We start from the raw sequence: 19,818 nt of genomic DNA, 5'->3' as shown, positions 1-19,818 counted from the left end.
GAGCAGACTACGAGGGCTCACTCATCTGGTCAGAACCAGAGGCCTGGCGGAGCCAGATCCACCAACGAACTGCCGCACCACCAGTAACCACCATCTGCTGGTTTCTTCAGAGCTCACCACTCCTACCGGTAAGTAGTGGCGCTAATGTCACGCTGAAAACAGTGTCCTCTTCCTCCATCTGCTGGTAGAGGGAAACAACCCATCTGTATTGACTGGACTGGTATGGCAGGTGAAATGCTACCTATTACTTTTCTTTCCAGGAATCCTGCTACACCAGTCCAATCTACACCAGTGGGTTTGGTCCCCTGCCAGCAGATGGAGGTGGGGCACACTTTTTTTTTTTTGTCCATGACATCATCACCACGCAGCTCAGAGGAAACCCAATATTCATAGGACAAAGCCCCGCAGCTACCTCATTCTATAAGTTCAAAAAAATAAATAAATAAACCCCAAACAAGTTTGAGCAGAAAATCCTCTTAAACCTCAGCACCCGTCCAGAAACTGTAAATTAGAAGTTTGTAGAACAATTAGGACAGGAGGGAGACAACACTTCCAAAATAACAAAGACCTGAAGTATGTACAGGAGAAAACGGACTTCACTGCAAGGCCCAGCGTCCTGGGAGAGTCCTGGACTGGTGCAGCAGGATCCATAGACATCTCACCTTCCATTTCATTCTGCTTACACTAGTTCAGTCCACAGCAGCGGGAAAGGTAGGGAAGGAGGAAGTAAAGGCCGCCCTGAGAACTCCAGCCCCAGAGGCTGCATCCTCCTTAGCCAAAACATTGCACTGAAGCTCTTACCAGTGGCTCTTGCAAATAGATCCTGTCTCCCTGCGCTGTGATACAGCCCTCCAGTTTCACTGGCGGTAACAGGTCTGCTTCCGGTTCATAGTATCGCTTTAGCTGTGCAAGGGAAAGCAAATGTAAGAATGAGAAAATATATCGAAGAATGCAACCTGCCCGCCCAAACATAAAGTTAATACAGATTATCGCATCGCTTAAGCAGGCGTCTAGAAGAAGGTAGGGAAAGGGAAGATATCTAGCCGGCTTCAGTAAGGTACCAGAAGCAACAAAAAGGTCAAGGAGAAGAGGTCGTCATCATATGAAGCGGCAGGGAAGGAAACCCAAGGAATCTGAGAAGATGGGATCTGTGGCACAGACTTCCAGTCAAGCTTAATTCAAGCCCCTCCAAGACCTGCTTTACCTGTGAGAGCAGGGTCTGCATGATGGAACTGGCCAGCTGAGAGTTCCTGCGCAGCACATCATAAAAGCCCTTTTGGAGGAGGAGAAGGGACTACGTTAACTACTCATTCACACACAAAAAGCTTCCATTTAATCAAGGCGATGAAACTAACCCTGCTGCACGTTCCCCACTGCTGCATCTAAAGCATAACCCGCTCTCTTCTGATGGCACTTAGAAAACATTTGCTTTGCTGTTCAATCTTGGCGCGCACTTTCCTGAAAAAACAGGCCTTATTTTTGTATGTCACTTAGCAGGACTGCAAGCGCTGGCACCAGATGAACCAGCATCTCCGGTCGCATCGCGCTCCAGGACTGGCACAGAGAAGCAAAGACAAGGCCATGTTCAGTCACTGGCCAGGTAGCAAAGTCAGCCGGATGAGCTAAACCTTGGAGGTGTATTCAATAGTGCAGCTGCCAGCTAACTTTATCTGGCTAACTTTAGGGCAGCTTCTTCAGCCCGATCAGATTTAGCTGGCTAAGTTATCCAGGGATTTTAGGGTTTTCGATTACAATGTTAGTTCTCGTCTAACCAGATAAACAGCAAAGATTAATTTTGCCGTGCAGGAGCAATTCTGGAAGAGCCTGCATTGCCGCAAACTACACAGGTACTTTCACCGCACACTGGGTCATTTTCAAAAGGAAAACTGTGTGGGTGGTTTCCCCTTTAAAAATTACCAGCGTACTTTGCACCTGCTGATTGCGCGGGTGGCAGAAGGGGGAGGGTAAATAAAACGTTCACTTTTGAAAATGCCAAGCACATGCACTGTTTTATCCCCCTCCCCACCCTGAACACGTTCGGAGGAACACGTACACGTCGTGGCTAACGTTCCCTCTCGTCGTCTGTAGGCTGTGCGTGCAACGCAGTGTACAAATCTGGGCGCAGTGCTCTTTGAAACGCCACTCCCATTTTCCTGTAAATGTGTGCCCGCACAGCTTATAGGAACGCTGATCCCTCTGATCCCTCTCTCTCTCTACTGCCAGCATCCAGCTGGGTGGAGAGCAGAGACGTTAGCCGGTTAAACTTATCTGCCTAACTTATACCAGATATTCAGCAGTGCAAATGTGGTTCTGAATATACCCGGCGATCGGGAAGTTAGCCAGTTCAATGTATCTGGATAATTTGGGGACCACTCTTCAGCTGCCCTAAAAGTTACCGGGTAACTCAACTCCACCCCCAGGATGCCTCCGGGTTATCCGACTACTGACTTAGCCGAATAACCCGGAGGCATTCACCAAACAGGAATTTTTAAGTCCCATCCTTAGCCAGACAAATGAAGTGAATGTTGGCCTCTATATACTCCCGAGGTGTTAACATACTTTGTAAAGGTTCACAAGTAGGAGCACCAAGGAGAGACAACAGGGCCTGCATTAGGTGACTTGAATGGCACAGGGCTAATTCAGGGGAAGACAGACCAAGTGAGAAATGCTACCCACTAACGGGGAATCCAGACTCCAGGCGTGGATTCAGGAAAGGGGAAACCGTAGGATCTCAAGCCTCTATCTGAACAAAGTTACATCAGACAGGAGACTGAAACAGGGATCAAATCCGCACAAGTTGAAACTTGTGAGCAGAAGAGAACTATTAAGACAGGTATTGCTGTCTTAGTTTTTGTTTTTGGTGGGGGGGGGGCTAAGCTGTCAAATAATTTTGCACACATGACAAGAAACACATCTGTATACATTAAGCAGAGATTATGTTCTCACTGTACTTTAGATGGTGACTGTGAATTAGGAAAAAAAAAAATGCACAGAAGCTGCGCGCCTTGTGAAATTAAAGAGAGGGTGACTTCACGAGACCCCCAGGTAAAAAGTGTTCCTTGCTCTTTTGTGCTATTTTGCACCATTCATGCACCACAGCCTCAAGCCGTTTCTTCAGAGAGGCCGACATCCCCCCTAACCGCACCTCATAAAGCATGAGCCGGACGTCTGCCTGCTGAGTCAGGCAGCGCCGCAGACTGCTCAGGATCTCAAGACAGAAGGCTTCGTTGGCTGCGGCGTTATAGCGCAGATGAATGTCCGCCTGGACCTGAGCAAGAAAGGAAAGAAGCCAAGTCACAAAGGGAGATGAGCAAGTCCTCAGGGGGCGAATAAGCCACTGAGAAATCACGGTGGGGGGGAGGGAGCAGGGGGCTTTAATTCTTTTAAGCCCGTGCAGGCATTCAGATGGACGTCAAAAGGAAAATCTTTTTTTTTTTTTTTAAACCATGATGAAATGATTGAGCAGCTTTACAAGGTATAAAAGCAGGGGGTTCCCAAATCTGTCCTGATGACCCCCCACAGGCAGTCGGATTTTCAGGCTATACCCAATGGACATCCAGGGAGATACCGTGTGCACGCACCGGAGACTCAGTAGATGCAAATACACCTCATGCATATTCATTGCGGACATCCTGAAAATCCAACCCATTGTGAGGTTAATAGGCGGGTTTGAGAAGGCCTGGTATATTCATTCAATCCACTACCCTCAGAAAGGCTGCAAAGTAGTTTACAAAACAAATACAATGAAATCATGAAGCATATAAAGCATACAGTGAAAATTAGCAGTGGTGTAAAAAGGTCTTACCGTAGTAAAAACTGTTTCTCCAAGATGACCTGCTAGCTCCAGGATAGGCATCTCTAGTCCCGGGGTGCCATAAACAGATCTGGTTTTCAGGATATCCACAACGCATATGCCCGAGGTATATATGCATGCACTGTGGATATCCTGAAATCCAGGACCAGAGCTGTGCTAGCTTAATGAGACGCATGCAGCTGGCCATTAGTGGGATCAAATGGAAACTCAGGATCTGCCCATTCCTGGCGCGGGCTTCCTACCGAGTTAAGCTGCTTTTCTCACTGGGGCAGAATGCAAACTCTTTACCCCACGGAATATACAGAAGTATCTGTCTTTGTTCTTCTCCTAGGCCACCGAAACCTATCTGAGTCACTTCCGTCCAAACCAAGGATGTGGGTCTGACAGAGGCAATGGAAACAAGAAGGCAAAATGAAGCTTTGCCAAGCTGCGATTACCTCTATTTGCAATTCCACTACCCTTGACCGATTTTAAATAGATTGCAACCAAGAACAGTTGTACTTACCTGACTGGCACCGATAGCCTGGCTGCACTGAGACGAGGACAAACTCCCCAGAACTTTAAAATTCTTCAGCAGAAGTAAAAACCCGGCAACTGCCGATTTCCGAGCATCTACCTGGCTATAAAAAGCAAGACGAGAGGGAGGAGAAACAGGTCAGCAGTGATTGCACCACTTATCATCTACTTTGTGGGCAATCTGCTGCAATTGGAAGCATCCCCAATGGAGGCAGCGCTGGAAAATACCCTGCAAAACGAATCTAGACATATCCAGCTGGAACCTGTATTGCGGGGGCGGGAGAGAGAAGAGCTCAAAATTTAGTTAAGTTAGCATCGTAATCTCTTTCTATACAAAGCGACAGAGAGCCCAAGGCAGCTTCAGGATAAAAAGAACAGGACAGGGAAAAAGGGAACGCAGGTAAGGACGTATCCGAGACTGGAACACGTCGGCAAAGCGGAGTTTTGAGAGTAAAGGCAGAACCAGAAATCTTTAAGAAGAGCCACCGTAGCTTCATGCAATTTTACACGAGATCAAGCTCAGGTTTATGTAACTTTGTTCTAACAGTCCACCGTGAATTCAGAATCCCTCGTCCAAAAAGCAGCCCAGATAACCTTCCAGTCAGTCGCTTGTCAGATGATACCTGCGACACTTGATAACGTCCTGCTGCCATGACTATCACACAGTGGACTGGCTTTCTAAATGTGATCAAATATTGCAAGAGCTTGGAAAAGAAATGTACTTCCACCATATATTTTTAACCATGTTAAAGGCATCAGCCTTCTTTGGGACCTACCTGGAGAACATTGATTTTCGGAGAACAAGGATAAGCGCATCCCTCATAGACATACTGATCTTAAGCAGGGGCTGGAAGAGAAAGTCCAAAACAAAAGGCTGGAACAATTCATTTTTTAATAAACCATGCTTTGCTTTGTACACCAGTGAACTGTTTTTTTTCTAAATTTTTGCACGAGGCTCAGAAGCGGAATTCCAGTCCTCTGACACCTCCTGAAGACAAGTTGAGTGACAGGTCTTCCCAAAACGGGACAATCTACCCGAGCCACACAGCGCAGAGGAAACAGTTTTAGATATCACCATATAGTACTGAACCTACGAGGCTGGAAAGGTTAGGAAGGCAGAAGTGAAAAATTGGAGGTCTGGGAATTGATGATTGCAGTGCCCTGTCTTCCAAACAGACAGGGCCTTGATGAAGAAGAGCCAGAAAATCCCAAAACCGCAGAGGTTCCACTATGGCCAGATTGAGCAGATCTTAATCTTTTTTTTTTTTCTTTTTATAACCCTAGGTAATCAGAACAGACTCTACCATCTGCTGGAGACAGAGAAATATTGATGGACTGTGGGTGGCTCCTGGGGATATAGAGCAGAGTTTTGTTAAAACTTCTCTGTCTCCATCTGCTGGAGGGGAGGCAAAACCCAGGAGTCTGGACTGATCCGGATATGTACAGGGAATTGATGATTGCAGTGCCCTGTGAGTAACCCTCAACGGGCAACAGAGAATGAATGAGAGCAGCCTTGAAAAAGGCAACAAATCACCCTCCCGCACAGGACAGAGGCAGAGAGTTTCCATTAAAGAGCATCAGGGTACGACACGTGAGGAATCCGAGAGCAGCTAGGGCCTCTCCCAACAGGGGAAAAAAGCAAACTTAAGAGCTGCAGAAAACCAACCGCCGCAGGCCAGCAATACTGGACATAGCTCCTACCTGAATAGCCTTCAGCAGTCCTTGCACGGTGTTCAGAGGTAAAAAAGACAAGTGGTCAAATGCTTCAGTGACCTTAGAGGAGGAATAGTGAAGAACAAGGGGAGCCGAGACCACAATCTCCGACAGCAGATCTGCAAAACACAATTTGTCAAGGTCTCTCTCCTCTCTCTCACTGCAGCAGGAACTCATTACCCCCAAACCTTCAACGTTTTACAGCAGTACCCACTGCCCAATAGTGCTCCAGAGGCTACGTTTACACTAACTCTCCACCAGAATAAGGGATGCAGAGCTGAACGCTAGAAGGGGAAGGAGGACGTCATCCCTGGCGTCAGGACTCCTCTCTTACTTCCAATTTGTTAGAAAATGAAATGATCCTTTGGCATTAAAAACCCCACATCAAACTAAAGGGGTCATGGATGCAATACTTACTTGGGCTTTTACACAGTACCCTAAGGCAGAATGCTTTAGAACAAATTACACCCAGGGACAGCAAGTTCCTGCTCCAAAGAGCTTATGGAATAAATGGGCATGCAAGGTTGGTGACTTGCTCAAGGTCCCAAGAAGTGGAGGAGGCAGGATCTGAACTCGGGTCTCCTACTTGCCGACCCCGCTATTCAACTGAACAGAACCCCCTCCTTTCCCCAGCCTGGATTTAGGCACTAGCCAACTGCCTCGAGCGCCAAAAGGGCTGCCGCCGTGGCACTTCATCCACCCATGAACCTCCAGCCCTGCCTAAGGGCAACAGACTCTTAAATTACAGCCCTGTTTCCGCCCACCTCCGGTCAGTGCCAGGTCAGAAGGGCTGACCCCTGGGAGGGTGCGGGGTCCAGAATGAAATCTTCCCCAGCGGGGCCCTCTGCGCCAGGCGAGAAGAGCAGTGGGGAGGGGAGGAAGAGGCTTTAGCTCTCTTCACACCGTCCACCACCGCCCCTTTCTGCCTCTGCCATCGCAGGCTGCAACTCCTGGCCCATCGGCAGGTAGACTCGGGAAGCCCTAATTCCCCCCACAGGGACAGCCCTTTACGGGACTGCTTTCTTCTGGTCGCTGGTCTTGCATCGCCACCATTTTGAACAGAGCGCTCTTTCCCTGTCCAGTTTCCCACCTCCTCCTCCTCCTCATATTACGCTGTAACCTCTTTTATTTGGCTTCAGCCAAGACCCTGGAAGAGAACGATCTCTTCATACCAGGGGAGCTCCTCGGCTGAGCCACAAGGAAGAAAAAACGAGCCATTCCCCCCCCCCCCCCCCCCCCCAGACATTCAAAGGAGCAGCGGCACTCGCCGAGCACCTCCTTATTACCTATGAAATGGCTGATGGGACCCGCGGCCTTTGTGAGAAGCCTGTTTAAGACCTGCTCCAGAATCTCACTTCTCAGGGGCTCATGGACCTGAAAGGTGGAGAGAGAATAAAAAGGTCATCCTCAGTCACTGACTGTTCATTAAGAGCCCCATTTTCAGAGCCAGTTATGGGGATAAATGGCTCGTCTCTTCCCAGGTGAACCCTCAATCTTCCAAATCAGGCGGGAGCTCCACGGCGCAAGTACCTTTAGCCGCATCCGGGAGATGTGGGTATTGGGCGAATGCTGATGCTTTAGGAGGTCCGGAGTAATCAGTAGAGCTAGAAAGGGCCTGAGGAATAAAGCTCTTCGGGAGAAGGATACTCAGGAACTGAGAAAGAAAGTCACCATCCACAGAGGCAGCGAATAAACCCCACATTTGGTCACAGGAGGCAATGACACTCATAGTTTTGCATTTTGCTTGGCTGGAAAATGTACCCCCAGGGAAAGGCGGCCGCAAATCTCTACTGGGACTTCCTCCCCCTTGGGCAATTTTCAAAGGGAAAGTATATTGCAGGTAGGCGTGCCCGCGGACTCCGCCCCTGCCCGCCCAGCCTCGAAAATTGCCCCCATATCCTGTCAAAAGCTTGTTCTGCGGGGAAATCTGATTTAAACTGTCACAAGGAATGCATCACGATGTCCCAATTTTGGCAAACTTGTTTCCTACGAGAGAAGCAAATAGCCAAGAATAACCTGCACCCAATGCTCGGCATCGCCATCGCGCGTCCATCCTACCAACGAACGTCAAGACAGGCCTTTGCATGCTGAGAATCGTGAAGGGGTGGGCAGCTTCCCCAAGGAACGACACGGGACCAAGCGAGGCATCGTGCGCTCTTTGCCACCAGCACAGTTCATGGCCTGGTCCCGGCCAAGACAGCCCCCACTTCTGGACGTTTGCTTCCTACCCAGGGGCGGATTGACCTATAGGGGGGATCGGGCATCCCCCGGTGGGCCGATCGCTCCAGTCACGTGGTCTGCCGTGTGCGGCCGTGACAGAGCCACGCTCGGCAGACCACGTGACGTGTTCTGGGCGGCGAATACCCGGGCCGGTCCGACATCGTGAGTCCGCCGCTGTTCCTACCCTAGTGGAAGTGAGGTGAGAGTCGCACCCCGTTGCCCTACCTTAAACGTTTCTAGCAGGATCCGAGCTCCCAGTCTGCACGCTTGCTGAGATGGTGTTCTGGAAGTGCTCACACTAGCGTCTGCCACTTTGCCGCCAAAGGCCGTTTTCGGACCAAACGAATCCATCAATATAAAACCAAGTTCCACCAGCCCCTCCGTAACATGATCCCAGCCAAAAACACTGCAGAAAGCAAAAAGGAAAAAAAACAACACAACGGTCCTTTTTATCTGAGAGCCATGTTTTTCCTTTGGATTCTTTATAATAAAATGTAAGGAAAGGAAAACCCTAACTAAAAAATGCTGTGGTATTGCACAAAATCCAACCTATTCAGTTCATCTGACTGCGGCCGTGCATCAGAGCTCAAATGGAATTGCTCGCCCACAGGTATTAATCTTCTTTCAGATGGGGTTGATAAATCAGGTCTGGAAGGCCTGCTGCTACCAATATGGCAACTAAATAACGTTTCAATTTGTAAATTGTCTTAAAACGAGTTTAATCGGGGCAGTTTCAGCTGCCTCTTTCACCTACAGTAACAAAACCAAACATGGCTTCTAAAATATTACACCACAAGTGTGTCCGGCCACCCCAAAACAAAAATAGCACGCCCAGATAACAGTACGATGGAAAGCACACATTAGAAACGGGCATGGAGAAAATGATTTCCCTCGCCTATAGCTTCTCAGACTGGAGGGGAGGGGCGATGGCTTCAGCCCTGCTGGTTACCTGTTCTTCACGGTCTCCAGAATCATCGTAGAAAGGGAGCACGGCTGAGGAACCAAATCCTGAAGGAACTTCGAGCTCTGCTGGAACTGGAGATCCTTAATACCTTTCACTATCATTGCTTTCAGGAAGTCAAACACCTGGGGTTGAAAGCCACAAACACTGGACTAGAAACGCTCCCGATGTGTTTTCAGGGCAGATACCTTCAAATAGGGGTCCCTGCGCTCCCCTCCCCACCAATGAGTACTCAGAGCAGCACAAGACTTCCAAGCAACCTACGGGAGGAGGCAGACACTAAGCTGGTCCAGACAGACAGACAGAGCTCAGGGAAATAAGAACATAAGAACATGCCATACTGGGTCAGACCAAGGGTCCATCAAGCCCAGCATCCTGTTTCCAACAGTGGCCAATCCAGACTACAAGTACCTGGCAAGTACCCAAACATTAAATAGATCTCAATCTACTATTGCTTATTAATTACTGTAATAGCAGTTTATGGATTTTTCCTCTTAGGAATTTCTCCAAACATTTTTTAAACCCAGTTACATTAACTGCTGTAACCACATCCTCTGGCAATGAATTCCAGAGCTTAACTATGCACTGAGTGAAAAAGAATTTTGATTTGTTTTAAATGAGCTACTTGCTAACTTCATGATCTGGCACAGAGTGCTTACATCTGAATTAATAACCCATATTCAGTCATAAAGATGGCCATTTTCAAAGACATTTGTCCAGGCAAATAGCAATTTATTCAGCCTCTTTCCCTGCTCAGACTGGCTATAAAGTACATGCAAAGTTTCCAAGTGTTTCTTCTGGAGCGTTTATGCCCGCTGTTTTGCTCCCTGGACCTACTTAGCAATTTCGAGAAGCGCACATGCCATTTTACCTCCCTCCCCATGCAAACAGCAGGTGCAAAGCACGGAAGTGCTTCCAGCGGGCGTACAAATTAACAATCAAAGGGAAGCTGCCTTTGGAAATTAGCTACAAAGTACCTGCAGCAAAATGCACTTTGAAGCTATGCAGGCTTCTCCAAACGTTTCCAGAAAACAGCGATACGAATCCACGCGCGGCTCCAGGTCAGCTCCACGCATGGTGTGGCGTCCGCATTCTGGAAATGCGCTTAACAGAGACACCAGCAGCTGGGGAAAGCCAATGCCCAAGGGTCACAGTGACCAGGCAGCAAGCAAAAGAGCAAGGAACAGGCTGCTCTAAAGCTGGACTGCGTCTCTCTGTGCAGGCGCTGACGAGCCCATCCTGGCTCGTTCTCTGGGCTTGTAATGTCCGTCCGTTACCACCAAGCTTCTTTGCTGCTATGTTTCTGATTTTTTTTTTCCTGTACTTCGTCTAGAACCTGGCGCCAGGTTCTAATAAGCAAAATACATAAATAAATAGGCTTAAAGAAGAGCCCTTCTGTCTACCATCAAACCGTAGTTAATTTATCCCCCTCCCCCCTACACCAAATCAAGCAGAGAAAAGCAGTACGACAAGGGCAAACCTGATCGCCTGAAAGCGAGAAGTACCTGATCCTCAAAGCGGTGAATCCTTGCCACCGAGAGCAGAAGGGCGACACTGAAAGGACACAGTATCTTGCTAGCGTCGTTCTGTTGCCCCAGCTAGAAAAATCAAATCATTCAATCAGTGGGAAGCCAGTCCACAGAGGGAGAACTATAGTGCTGTACACCCTTTGCACGTGAAAATGACATTAAGGATGTTTTCTGCTTAATGTGGGATTCAGGCCCGGCAGCATGTTAGATTCCCATCGTGGAGGGGGGACGGGATCGCACTTCTTGGCGTGCCACAAACCTCCAGTTTCAATTTTGGTTTTTTTTTTCTCTTGCGAATCGATTAGCGCAAGCATAATGAAGCTTCCATCAAGGTCTGGGTGCTGCTCACGGGAATCCTTCGAAAAAGCGTGAAGGGGGATGCGCCGTATCTGCTGTACCTTGAGGTATTTAATTAGCTCCCGGCCGAGATCTTGATCCAGTTTAATGGCAAAGATGAGGTGCAGAATGGCAGTTCCCTCCACGTGCCGGAGCTGATCTTGGGGTACGGCAGCCGCTTCCAGCTCCACTGACCTAAGTTATTCATGGAAAGCCACAAGTCACAATTCTCTTAGAGACATTCCTTAAACAGACATAGATTAAATCAATACCGGCCAAAAAAAACCATCTCAGCTTTTAATACATACTGTAGATGAACCTAGATAGTGAGAATTACAGCCAATATAATATACTTAAACATAATCTCAGGAAGGTTAAACTCTTCTTGCAGCAAAACTATAACTAAATCACAAACATCAGAGATCTAGAGGGTCGGCAGATCATTTGAATTGCAGCTTGAAAACTCCCTGGACCAAAAGGATCGCAGGCAAATATCACAAAATAAAAAAATACATAAAATAAAAATAAAGCAGAGAGCATCCCGTCCTTACTCCGTATCCTGTCCTTTGTGCTGCTGATCCAGCTTGTTGAAAAACGCAATGATGCCTTCCAGTATATTCCTTTTGCAGCCCTGGAAAGAGAGAAGAAACATGCACAGGCACGGGAGGGGAGGACGGTGGGCATCAGGGGGCTTGAGTCATGCATGAAATGAATTGTGCCTTCTCAAGCCCCATCAAATCTACGGCCAACTGCTAGCTCAGTAATCAAAGAGCCTAACTCCCCACAGGTAGCATAAAACCATCTAGACCGGATGATTCCGTGTGAATATAAGTCCCATTAAAGATCGCACCTGCACAATATTTTTTGGGTCCAGTAGTTTCCTCCTGCAATCGGAAGCAGCTCCCGTTCAGCTGCGGCACCTTAAGCCTTCATTTGCAACCTCGCAGGTTCCCCGCCACCCCTGCCATTTATAGCCGTCTCCCGATTCCCTTCGTCCAGTCACTGCTGTGACAGTCCTACGCTGAGGGGGGGGTCACGAACCAGGGCTCCTTCTGGAACCCTGCAATCATGGACCCCAAATCTGGCCGTTAGGTGTCACGGTGCACGATGACTGGGACTCCTGCCCCCCCCCCCCCCCAGGGATTGTTAACACTGCTTCCGCAGCATCCCCAGCCCAGGAAGCGGTCCTCAGGTCATTCACATGGCAGTGCACAGCCCTTCCAGTAGCCATCAGGCCAATCCCACACAAGATTTTCACTCCATCCAAGAGAGTGAGAGCAGGGATGGGAGAAAAACCAGGACCACCTCTGCCTGTCCCTAATGAACATATCATACGGTAGGAATTCTGATTTTAGGTTTTAACCGATAAACACCAGAATAATACCACGTGGCCTAGTACTCTCTCAGCCCTCCCCGTGCCCTCCCTGCATCCTCCTCCTCAGCTGTACAAATATAAGCATTCGATTCAGCCAGAAGAGATACCCAGCAATAGCCCTTGGGCCGCAAAAGCACCGATAAACGACGATTTTTTTTTGTTTGTACTCCGAAAGAGCAATGGAAAATAAACAGTTACATTTACAATTCATAACCCAACTATAAATAATTGTTATTTCCTTCCAAAAGTAAAAAATGAAAATGATAGATCAGAAATGTTTCAAGGGGATTTAACAAATTTCCTGGAGGATTCCTCAGCCAATGTAATTGACTGGGGAACTTTATTGGTTAATTTTTACAACATTTCTGATATAAATTCAACCATGAAAAAATATTTTAATAGATACCCAACAAATTTTCTTGGAAAACAAATAAAAATCTTTCCGGATCTGGCAATCTCAACCCAACAACGGCGTAAAGCCTTTCTAGTTCACCGCCAAGAAGTTCTTTCTAGGGGTTTCTCATTTGCATTACGTTTCCCTTGCAAATGTATAATAAAGAGACAGGAAGATATATATTTATTTTTCACCCCAGACCAGTTAAATAATTTCTTAGAACCATCGAGAGTACCTTCATCAACCCCAGTGTTAACTTAGTATGGAAAGATATATAGGAATGCTAGATATTTTTGAATATAATTTTTGCCTTATAATACTCTCCCAGTATCTGATGAAACTAAAACCCTCCTCCATGTTGATTGATAATTAAAATAGTATCAGTTCTATGTTAGTATTGGATATATATTGCTTAAATTGGAAAGTTTCAAACTATACTATTGTATTTCATATGCAATAAGTGATTTATTGTATTATTTTGAAAATTGAGAAATAAAGAATTATAAAATACAATTCATAACCCCCCATAATCAGAAGCCCTAAATTATTGGTGTCCAAGCGAGAGGTCTCGATTTCATACAGACCGTTCTCTTACCTTCGCAGACAGCAGCAGCAGCTGGTACACCAGCGGCGGGGTTTCCTGCAGGTCCAGCTTGCAGAACATTCGCACTACTTTTTCCACAACAAACTGCAGTTCTTCTGCGCTTAGAGGAACGTCTCTGTAGAACCAAATGCGCAGAACATCTCGTTCAGTTTTATGTGGGCTGGGTCTGGCTTCGTTTCAAATCTCCATCCTTAACCAGGCCCTTTTCAGATCTGTCGCCAGACCCAAAGGAAAGTACTTGCCCGATACAAGGAAGAAATGAACTTTTACCTGAACATTGACGTGAGGTAAATCACACAACGTGAATCCCACCTACAGAAGGAAAAATAACAGCAGAACGAATGAGGCCCTTACCCTGAAATACACTAATTATAGCAGCAATCACTCAGCAGATTTTATTCACTCAGAAAAGGCTCCAGGTATAGATTTCTAAGGAGATCCCAAAAGGTGAAATTACTGATAATTTCCATTCCTCTGCACTCATCCACATCGGTGGCTTATGCACTCCTACCAGCAGATGGAGACAGAGTAAACTGACTCGCTGACATCACAGACAAAGTCCTGCCCCGACATGAGCCTGCCAGTACCTATAGAAAAGCAAACTGTGGACAACTGATTATACCTGACATATTACTCAGTCAATGACTCGTTATCTCCACCTAACTCGGAAGCACTGAGCTCAGGTAAAATATTAATTACAACTGATTACAAAGGCTGGTTCTCACTTACCAGTCCTTCAGACCACTCAGAACAGGGAACAATCTGCATCATCCCTAAAGGAGAGGATGAACTGAAAACAAAACCACAAGTAGGCAACCCAGGGCAGGATTGTGGATTGGTCTGCCTTCCTTAGAGGAAAGGAAATTATCAGGTAAGAAGTAATTTCACCTTCCTCTGCACTCAGGCAAACCAATCTACACTGGTGGGATGTATAAAAGCTACCCCCAAAACGGGTGGGATGCTGCCTGCGATCCAGTCAACACCACCCTTGCAAAGGGTCTTGATCCTTACAGTTTAATTAATTTAATTTTAATTAAAAATGTATAAGTCACAGAATCCAATGGTCTAGGCCAAATGTTTGGAGAAAGTACGGAAGAAGGAGCACATTGCTGTCTGAGAAATCACAAAATGAGACCACAGGCGAGTCTCCACCCCCAAGACCACCTGCACTCTAGTGAAATACGGCCCAACTTGCTCAGGCTATGGTACCTCTGCACCTATGTAGACTGCTACGATAACCTCTTTAACCCAACAGGCCACTGCAGCCCACAACGCCGGTTCTCCATGTCTATCTCCACCAAGGTGTCCGAACAGTCATTCGCCAGTGGCAGGCAACCCTCAGGTACCGCAACAATGTCGCTTCATAACTAAGGCACATCATCTCTTGGTAGGGAGCCTCCCAACCTAGGGGACTCACCTCAGTTATGAGCACCTACCATTCCGGGGTCTCTCAGGCAACCTCCACCACAGCAACTTCACACTCACTTCATCGGCCAGGTGAGCCTCACTGCCTACACCTATGACTGCAGAGTCCACAGCACCAGCAGAGTCTGCTAAAGCAGATGCATATGTGCCCTCCCGCAAGGTACCACATTCAAAGTTGTTGCCATCCACCCCGAGACTTAGGAATAACTCCACACCAAGCTCAAGCATTGAACCAGAGTCTCCAACTGTCAGATATGTTGCTCTGGCAGATCCTGCCTCATGCCGTTTCAAATCTCACTCCGAGGTGATCCAAGTTTGTATCGGCTGTAGACTGAATCCAACCCTGGGTCCATGGGGCTGACCAAAGCATTCTCCTCACTCCCCTAGAGAACTGAGGGTGGAGGAGAAAGGGATGGGACTGTCACTGACTAGCACATCACCTCCTGTGCTCCCCTCCGCCAAGTCTCATTTGGCCGAGAGGACACCTAAACAGAAGCAAAGTCCTTGCAGGACAATTCTCCTTGAGCCACCAGGCAATGCCGGTCTGGGTGAAGAGAGAGCAACAGCTGCTATGCCCATATTAGAAAGCCTCAGCATGGGAGGCCTCTCAGTCTCTCTAACCCCTGGCACCATTATCCTTCTCAAAGGAGCTGCCTCCTGTTCTGCAGCCTCCTGTGCACTGCTAAAACACCGCTAATGACTCTAGGGTGCGCGGTCATGGCCGTGCAACTACACACAAATCCGCGGTCTTACACACATACCTGTGCGGGTGTTATGTGCAAGAAACAAGAGAGGGATATTGGGGTAATAGTGTCTGGAGATCGGAGGATGGCAAAGCAATGTAATAAGACGATAGCTAAAGCCAGAAGGATGCTGGGCTGCAGAGAGAGCGGAATAACCAGAAAGAAAAAGGAGGTGATAATGCCCTTGTACAGGTCCTTGGTGAGGCCTCACTTGGAGTGCTGTGTTCAGTTCTAGATTCCATATCTCAAAAGGGACAAAATCAGGATGGACGTGGTCAAGAAAAGAGTGACCAAAATGGTGTGTGGTCTCTATAAGAAGACCTAAGAGGAGAGGCTGAAGGATCTGAATATGTACACCTTAGAAGAGAGGGGGTGCAGGGGGAGATATGATACAGACCTTCAGAAACGTTTTAAGGATGCACATTCGACAAACCTTTTCCATTGGAAAGAAATCAGTAGAACTAGGGGGTCACGAAATGAAACTTTAAGGAGAATGACTCAGAACTAATATCAGGAAATATTTCTTCACGGAGTCGGTAATGGATGCTGGAAAGCCCTTCCGGAGGAGGAGGTGAAGATGAAAACGGTGGAAAAATTCAAAGGGGCTTGCGATAAACACGGTGGATCCCTAAAGGCTAGAGGATGGAAAAGAAGAAAAGAGCGCATGGGGGTAACTTGCTGGTGTGGTAGTTACTACCCTTAACCAATAAGCCTTCATACTCTTGATGCAACTTCATCATGGCTCTCTGCTTCAACAGCAGAGAAAAAGGGGAATTGGATTCAAACAGCAATCAATGAGGGACCCGACTTTTAAAGTATGGGGAAACAAATAAGTACAGGGGTAACTTGCGCTCTCTCTCCCTCTCTCCCCCCCTCCCCCCAGTGGTGAAATGAGCACTTTGCAGGTAGGAAAATGCAATTCTGTAGGTATTTCTGCATTAACGCACTTTGCGAAGTGCTAATGTAGCGCACATTGCGATAATTAGGCTATTACCATAAAACACTCCCCATGTCCTATCGCATGTGATATTTACAGCAGACTGATAAATCTAGCTGTCAGTTTGTACCCGAGATAATGGAGGGTAAAGTGACTTGCCCAGGGTCACAAGGAGCGACAGCGGGACTCGAACATTCTGTCCCTCCTCTCTCCTTCCTGGTTCCCCATCTGCTCTCCTCTCATTTCTTCTGGCCCATCCACTCTCTGCTACTAGTCCTCTCCCTATCATCCATTTTCTTCTCCTCTCCTGCCCCCACTTCCATTCATTATCCTCTCCCACCCAATCATTTTCTTTGGGCTAAGGATCCTTAGGAGGGTCATTTCTGCTTTCAGAGGAAAAAATTGTCTGACCAACCAAGTAAGGAAGCTTTTTGTCCTTTAAAGGGACACTGACCTGCTTGAACAAAGGCTGTTGATGAGCTGTTTCTTAAATTCTTCGCCAGACAGTTCACCTAAGACAAAACCCAAATAAAGCACATTTAAAAAGACATCCGAGGAATGGAATAAAACCAAACACATTACCCTGTTCTCTCTGCAGACCTTAGCAGCATCTCGGATTACCTTTCCCATAGGCCAGGGTATCCTTGGAAGAGAGAGCAGTAAGAATGGTGGGAAACAGCTCCAGTGATTTGCCATTGGCCAGAGTCCCGCCTTTAATGCCATCAACGAAAAGATTAGCCAGCTCAATCAAAGCAGCTCCTGGCAACTGGTGAACCTAGGAGGAAAAAAGCATTAAGAACATAAGAAAATGCCATACTGGGTCAGACCAAGGGTCCATCAAGCCCAGCATCCTGTTTCCAATCCAGGCCAACAGTGGCCAATCCAGGCCATAAGAACCTGGCAAGTGCCCCACTGCCGGCATATACTGGGAAGAGGGATCCAGGTTGCCCATGCTGTGGCCACAATTTCTTGCATCGATATTTTTTTTTTCGGTTTGACATGAGCTGCTGCTGCAGGTCAGGGCAGATCAGTTGGGTCTGCACTGAATGTTTGCTTGAGTATTATCCTGGCAGCTGTTTGGATGTCCCATTTCCACTCCCTGACGTTCAAGCACCAGATTCCTCAAGACCTCGACCTCCTTCCTGGGAGACCAGGAAAGGGAGAGATGCCAACAGGGCAGACTGCCAGTTTAGTCACTACGCAGACATGCTGAGCAACTAAAACTGAAATACCTGAAGACCATCCCCTGCCATGGGGCACGGACTTCTCGAGAATAAAGAACTCAATTCATCTCTTGCGTGAGTTTGTTTTTTTTACCTCGCTCTCCGGGCCTACCTCAAGCATCAGCAGTCCAATGATCTCAGAGGCCACATCAGGTTTCAGGTCACCCGACTCAACCAACTGGACAGTGCGTCTATAAATAAGGAGTCTCCTACGAACACCAACATCTTCCGAACAAGAGGAACCTGTTAAAAAAAAAAAGACATATTTTACATAAAAAAAAAAACAAAACAAAACAGAGTTCCTGCACTCAGTCATAAATTGGTTGCCCATTTCTGGGTGTGTGTGACAGTCACGCTAGCAAAATAGGAATGGAGTCCTCTCAGTATCACAATGTACCTCACCCTCTTCAGGGAGAGATTCTGCAGATGAAATACCAGGGGTTTGCCACGTTCTCCCCTTGAATGAAGATGCTTTAAATGGAAGATTAGGACATTTCACTGCAAACTGCCCTTTTACTGGCCAACAAAAATAAGTGGAACAGCAGCGGGAATAAGAAAAGCGTACTAACTTTTTTTTTTTTAACACGAGATTAAGAAATGCAAATTAATGAAAGAACAAATAGTGTTAAGGTGTCTAAAATGTTTGCTTCTTACCCATCCTCCCGCCGCCACGATACTCACAATCTCTTAAGGGGTTCCGTTTAACAACCAGGGTTTTGCTCCGTCAAGCCACTGCTGGTTACCAGTAAAGGAGTTCACCCGAAACAGGCATTCTCCAAAAGACAGCAGATCCCAGTCACACGGGAATCAAGCAGCAGGAAGTTCCGGAGCTTTCTGGAAGAGACCTGAAGTTTATTCTGCCCCTGCTGCAGCAGCCGGGGTTTCTTCTAGGTTCCCATTTAGCCAAAGGGTGAGAACAGCTCTCAAGGGAAGGAGGTAAGGTTTGTATGACCGATGAACACCGTGTGACGCAAGTGGGGCTCGCTATCTAAAGGTCACCTTCAACAAAAAAGGGGAAAACATCAAGCCCTGCCAACTAGCAGGAATATTCTTTTTCTGATTATTCTATTTGGTTTTTTTTTTCATTTTTGTTCTTAAACAGGAAAGGCCATCTGAAACCATAGCATGGGCCCTAGGAGAGAAAGAGGAACCCTGTCCCTCAGAAAGGTAATGGAGGTCATCCCAAACCATATATCCTGATGGGACATGGTGTCCAAAGCACAATGTGATGTGAACGTGTGGCCGGAACACGTCACTGCCTTGCAAATCTCAAAGGAGGAAAAACTCAGATTGGTAACCAATGTTGCCCCTTGACGTGCCGTCTAAGAGCTATCCTGCCCAGACATAACAAAAGGAGACGCAATCTGCCACCCAACTGGAAATGATGTCTTATCATCACGTTGCCGGGTCTATTGGAGTCAAAAGAAATAAACAGCTCAGTGGACTTTTTATGGGCTCGCAGCTGCTCCAGATAGTTATCTAGCGGTCCTAGGTATGGAGAGCTGTTTCACCCTTATGAACATGTGGCCTAGGGAAAAGACTGATGAGAAGATTGATTAAGGTGAAAGTCCGACACTAACTGAGGCACAACTTGGGATGCATATGGAGCACCATCCTAGTATAATAAAATCTGGTGTATGGTGAATAAGTCACCAGGGCCTGGAGCTCACTAACTCTGTGGACTGATGTGACAGCCACCATAAACATGAACTTCTAGGTCAGATACCTGAACTCAGTAGAGGGGCTTTCATCAGATGGGTTAGAAACAAGATGTCCCATGATACAGCAGGAGGCATGATAGAAGACCAACTAAAGCAAGCCTCACACATATCTGACTAAAAGCTGTCCAGCAATGGCGAGAGATGAATTATTGTCAGCACTGAAACACTCACTCAATGCCAGAGATGCATCAGCTGGTGGGCAGGTCAACAAATCCATTGGAAGTCAAGGGATTCACAGCCAACAGTGCCTCTAGCAAACATTTGAAAATTTCTCTGTCTCAACTCTGCATCAAATAGGGCAGAAGAC

The 19,818-nt window shown here is 47.2% G+C and overlaps 1 protein-coding gene across 2 annotated transcripts in view; it reads right to left on the bottom strand.

Moving 5' to 3' along the window:
- The window catches only part of FANCI (FA complementation group I), a 153,004-nt gene that overhangs the window by 33,090 nt on the left and 100,096 nt on the right, over window positions 1-19,818 (bottom strand). For both annotated transcript variants that reach the window (XM_029574663.1, XM_029574662.1), the window contains exons 4-20: window positions 17,903-18,033; window positions 17,189-17,342; window positions 17,022-17,079; window positions 13,733-13,774; window positions 13,454-13,577; window positions 11,641-11,720; window positions 11,152-11,284; window positions 10,730-10,822; window positions 9,213-9,349; window positions 8,489-8,669; window positions 7,330-7,417; window positions 6,032-6,162; window positions 5,107-5,177; window positions 4,320-4,434; window positions 3,146-3,268; window positions 1,205-1,273; window positions 802-903 (exon numbers count right to left, since the gene is read on the bottom strand). In XM_029574663.1, the coding sequence (XP_029430523.1) occupies window positions 802-903; window positions 1,205-1,273; window positions 3,146-3,268; window positions 4,320-4,434; window positions 5,107-5,177; window positions 6,032-6,162; window positions 7,330-7,417; window positions 8,489-8,669; window positions 9,213-9,349; window positions 10,730-10,822; window positions 11,152-11,284; window positions 11,641-11,720; window positions 13,454-13,577; window positions 13,733-13,774; window positions 17,022-17,079; window positions 17,189-17,342; window positions 17,903-18,033 (1,832 nt within the window). The remainder of the gene's footprint in view (window positions 1-801; window positions 904-1,204; window positions 1,274-3,145; window positions 3,269-4,319; window positions 4,435-5,106; window positions 5,178-6,031; window positions 6,163-7,329; window positions 7,418-8,488; window positions 8,670-9,212; window positions 9,350-10,729; window positions 10,823-11,151; window positions 11,285-11,640; window positions 11,721-13,453; window positions 13,578-13,732; window positions 13,775-17,021; window positions 17,080-17,188; window positions 17,343-17,902; window positions 18,034-19,818) is intronic.

This window comes from Rhinatrema bivittatum, chromosome 13 (genome assembly GCF_901001135.1).
Source record: "Rhinatrema bivittatum chromosome 13, aRhiBiv1.1, whole genome shotgun sequence".
NCBI lineage: Eukaryota > Metazoa > Chordata > Amphibia > Gymnophiona > Rhinatrematidae > Rhinatrema > Rhinatrema bivittatum.
Note: the sequence above shows the minus strand (reverse complement) of the source record. Positions and strands in the feature narration are given on the sequence as shown.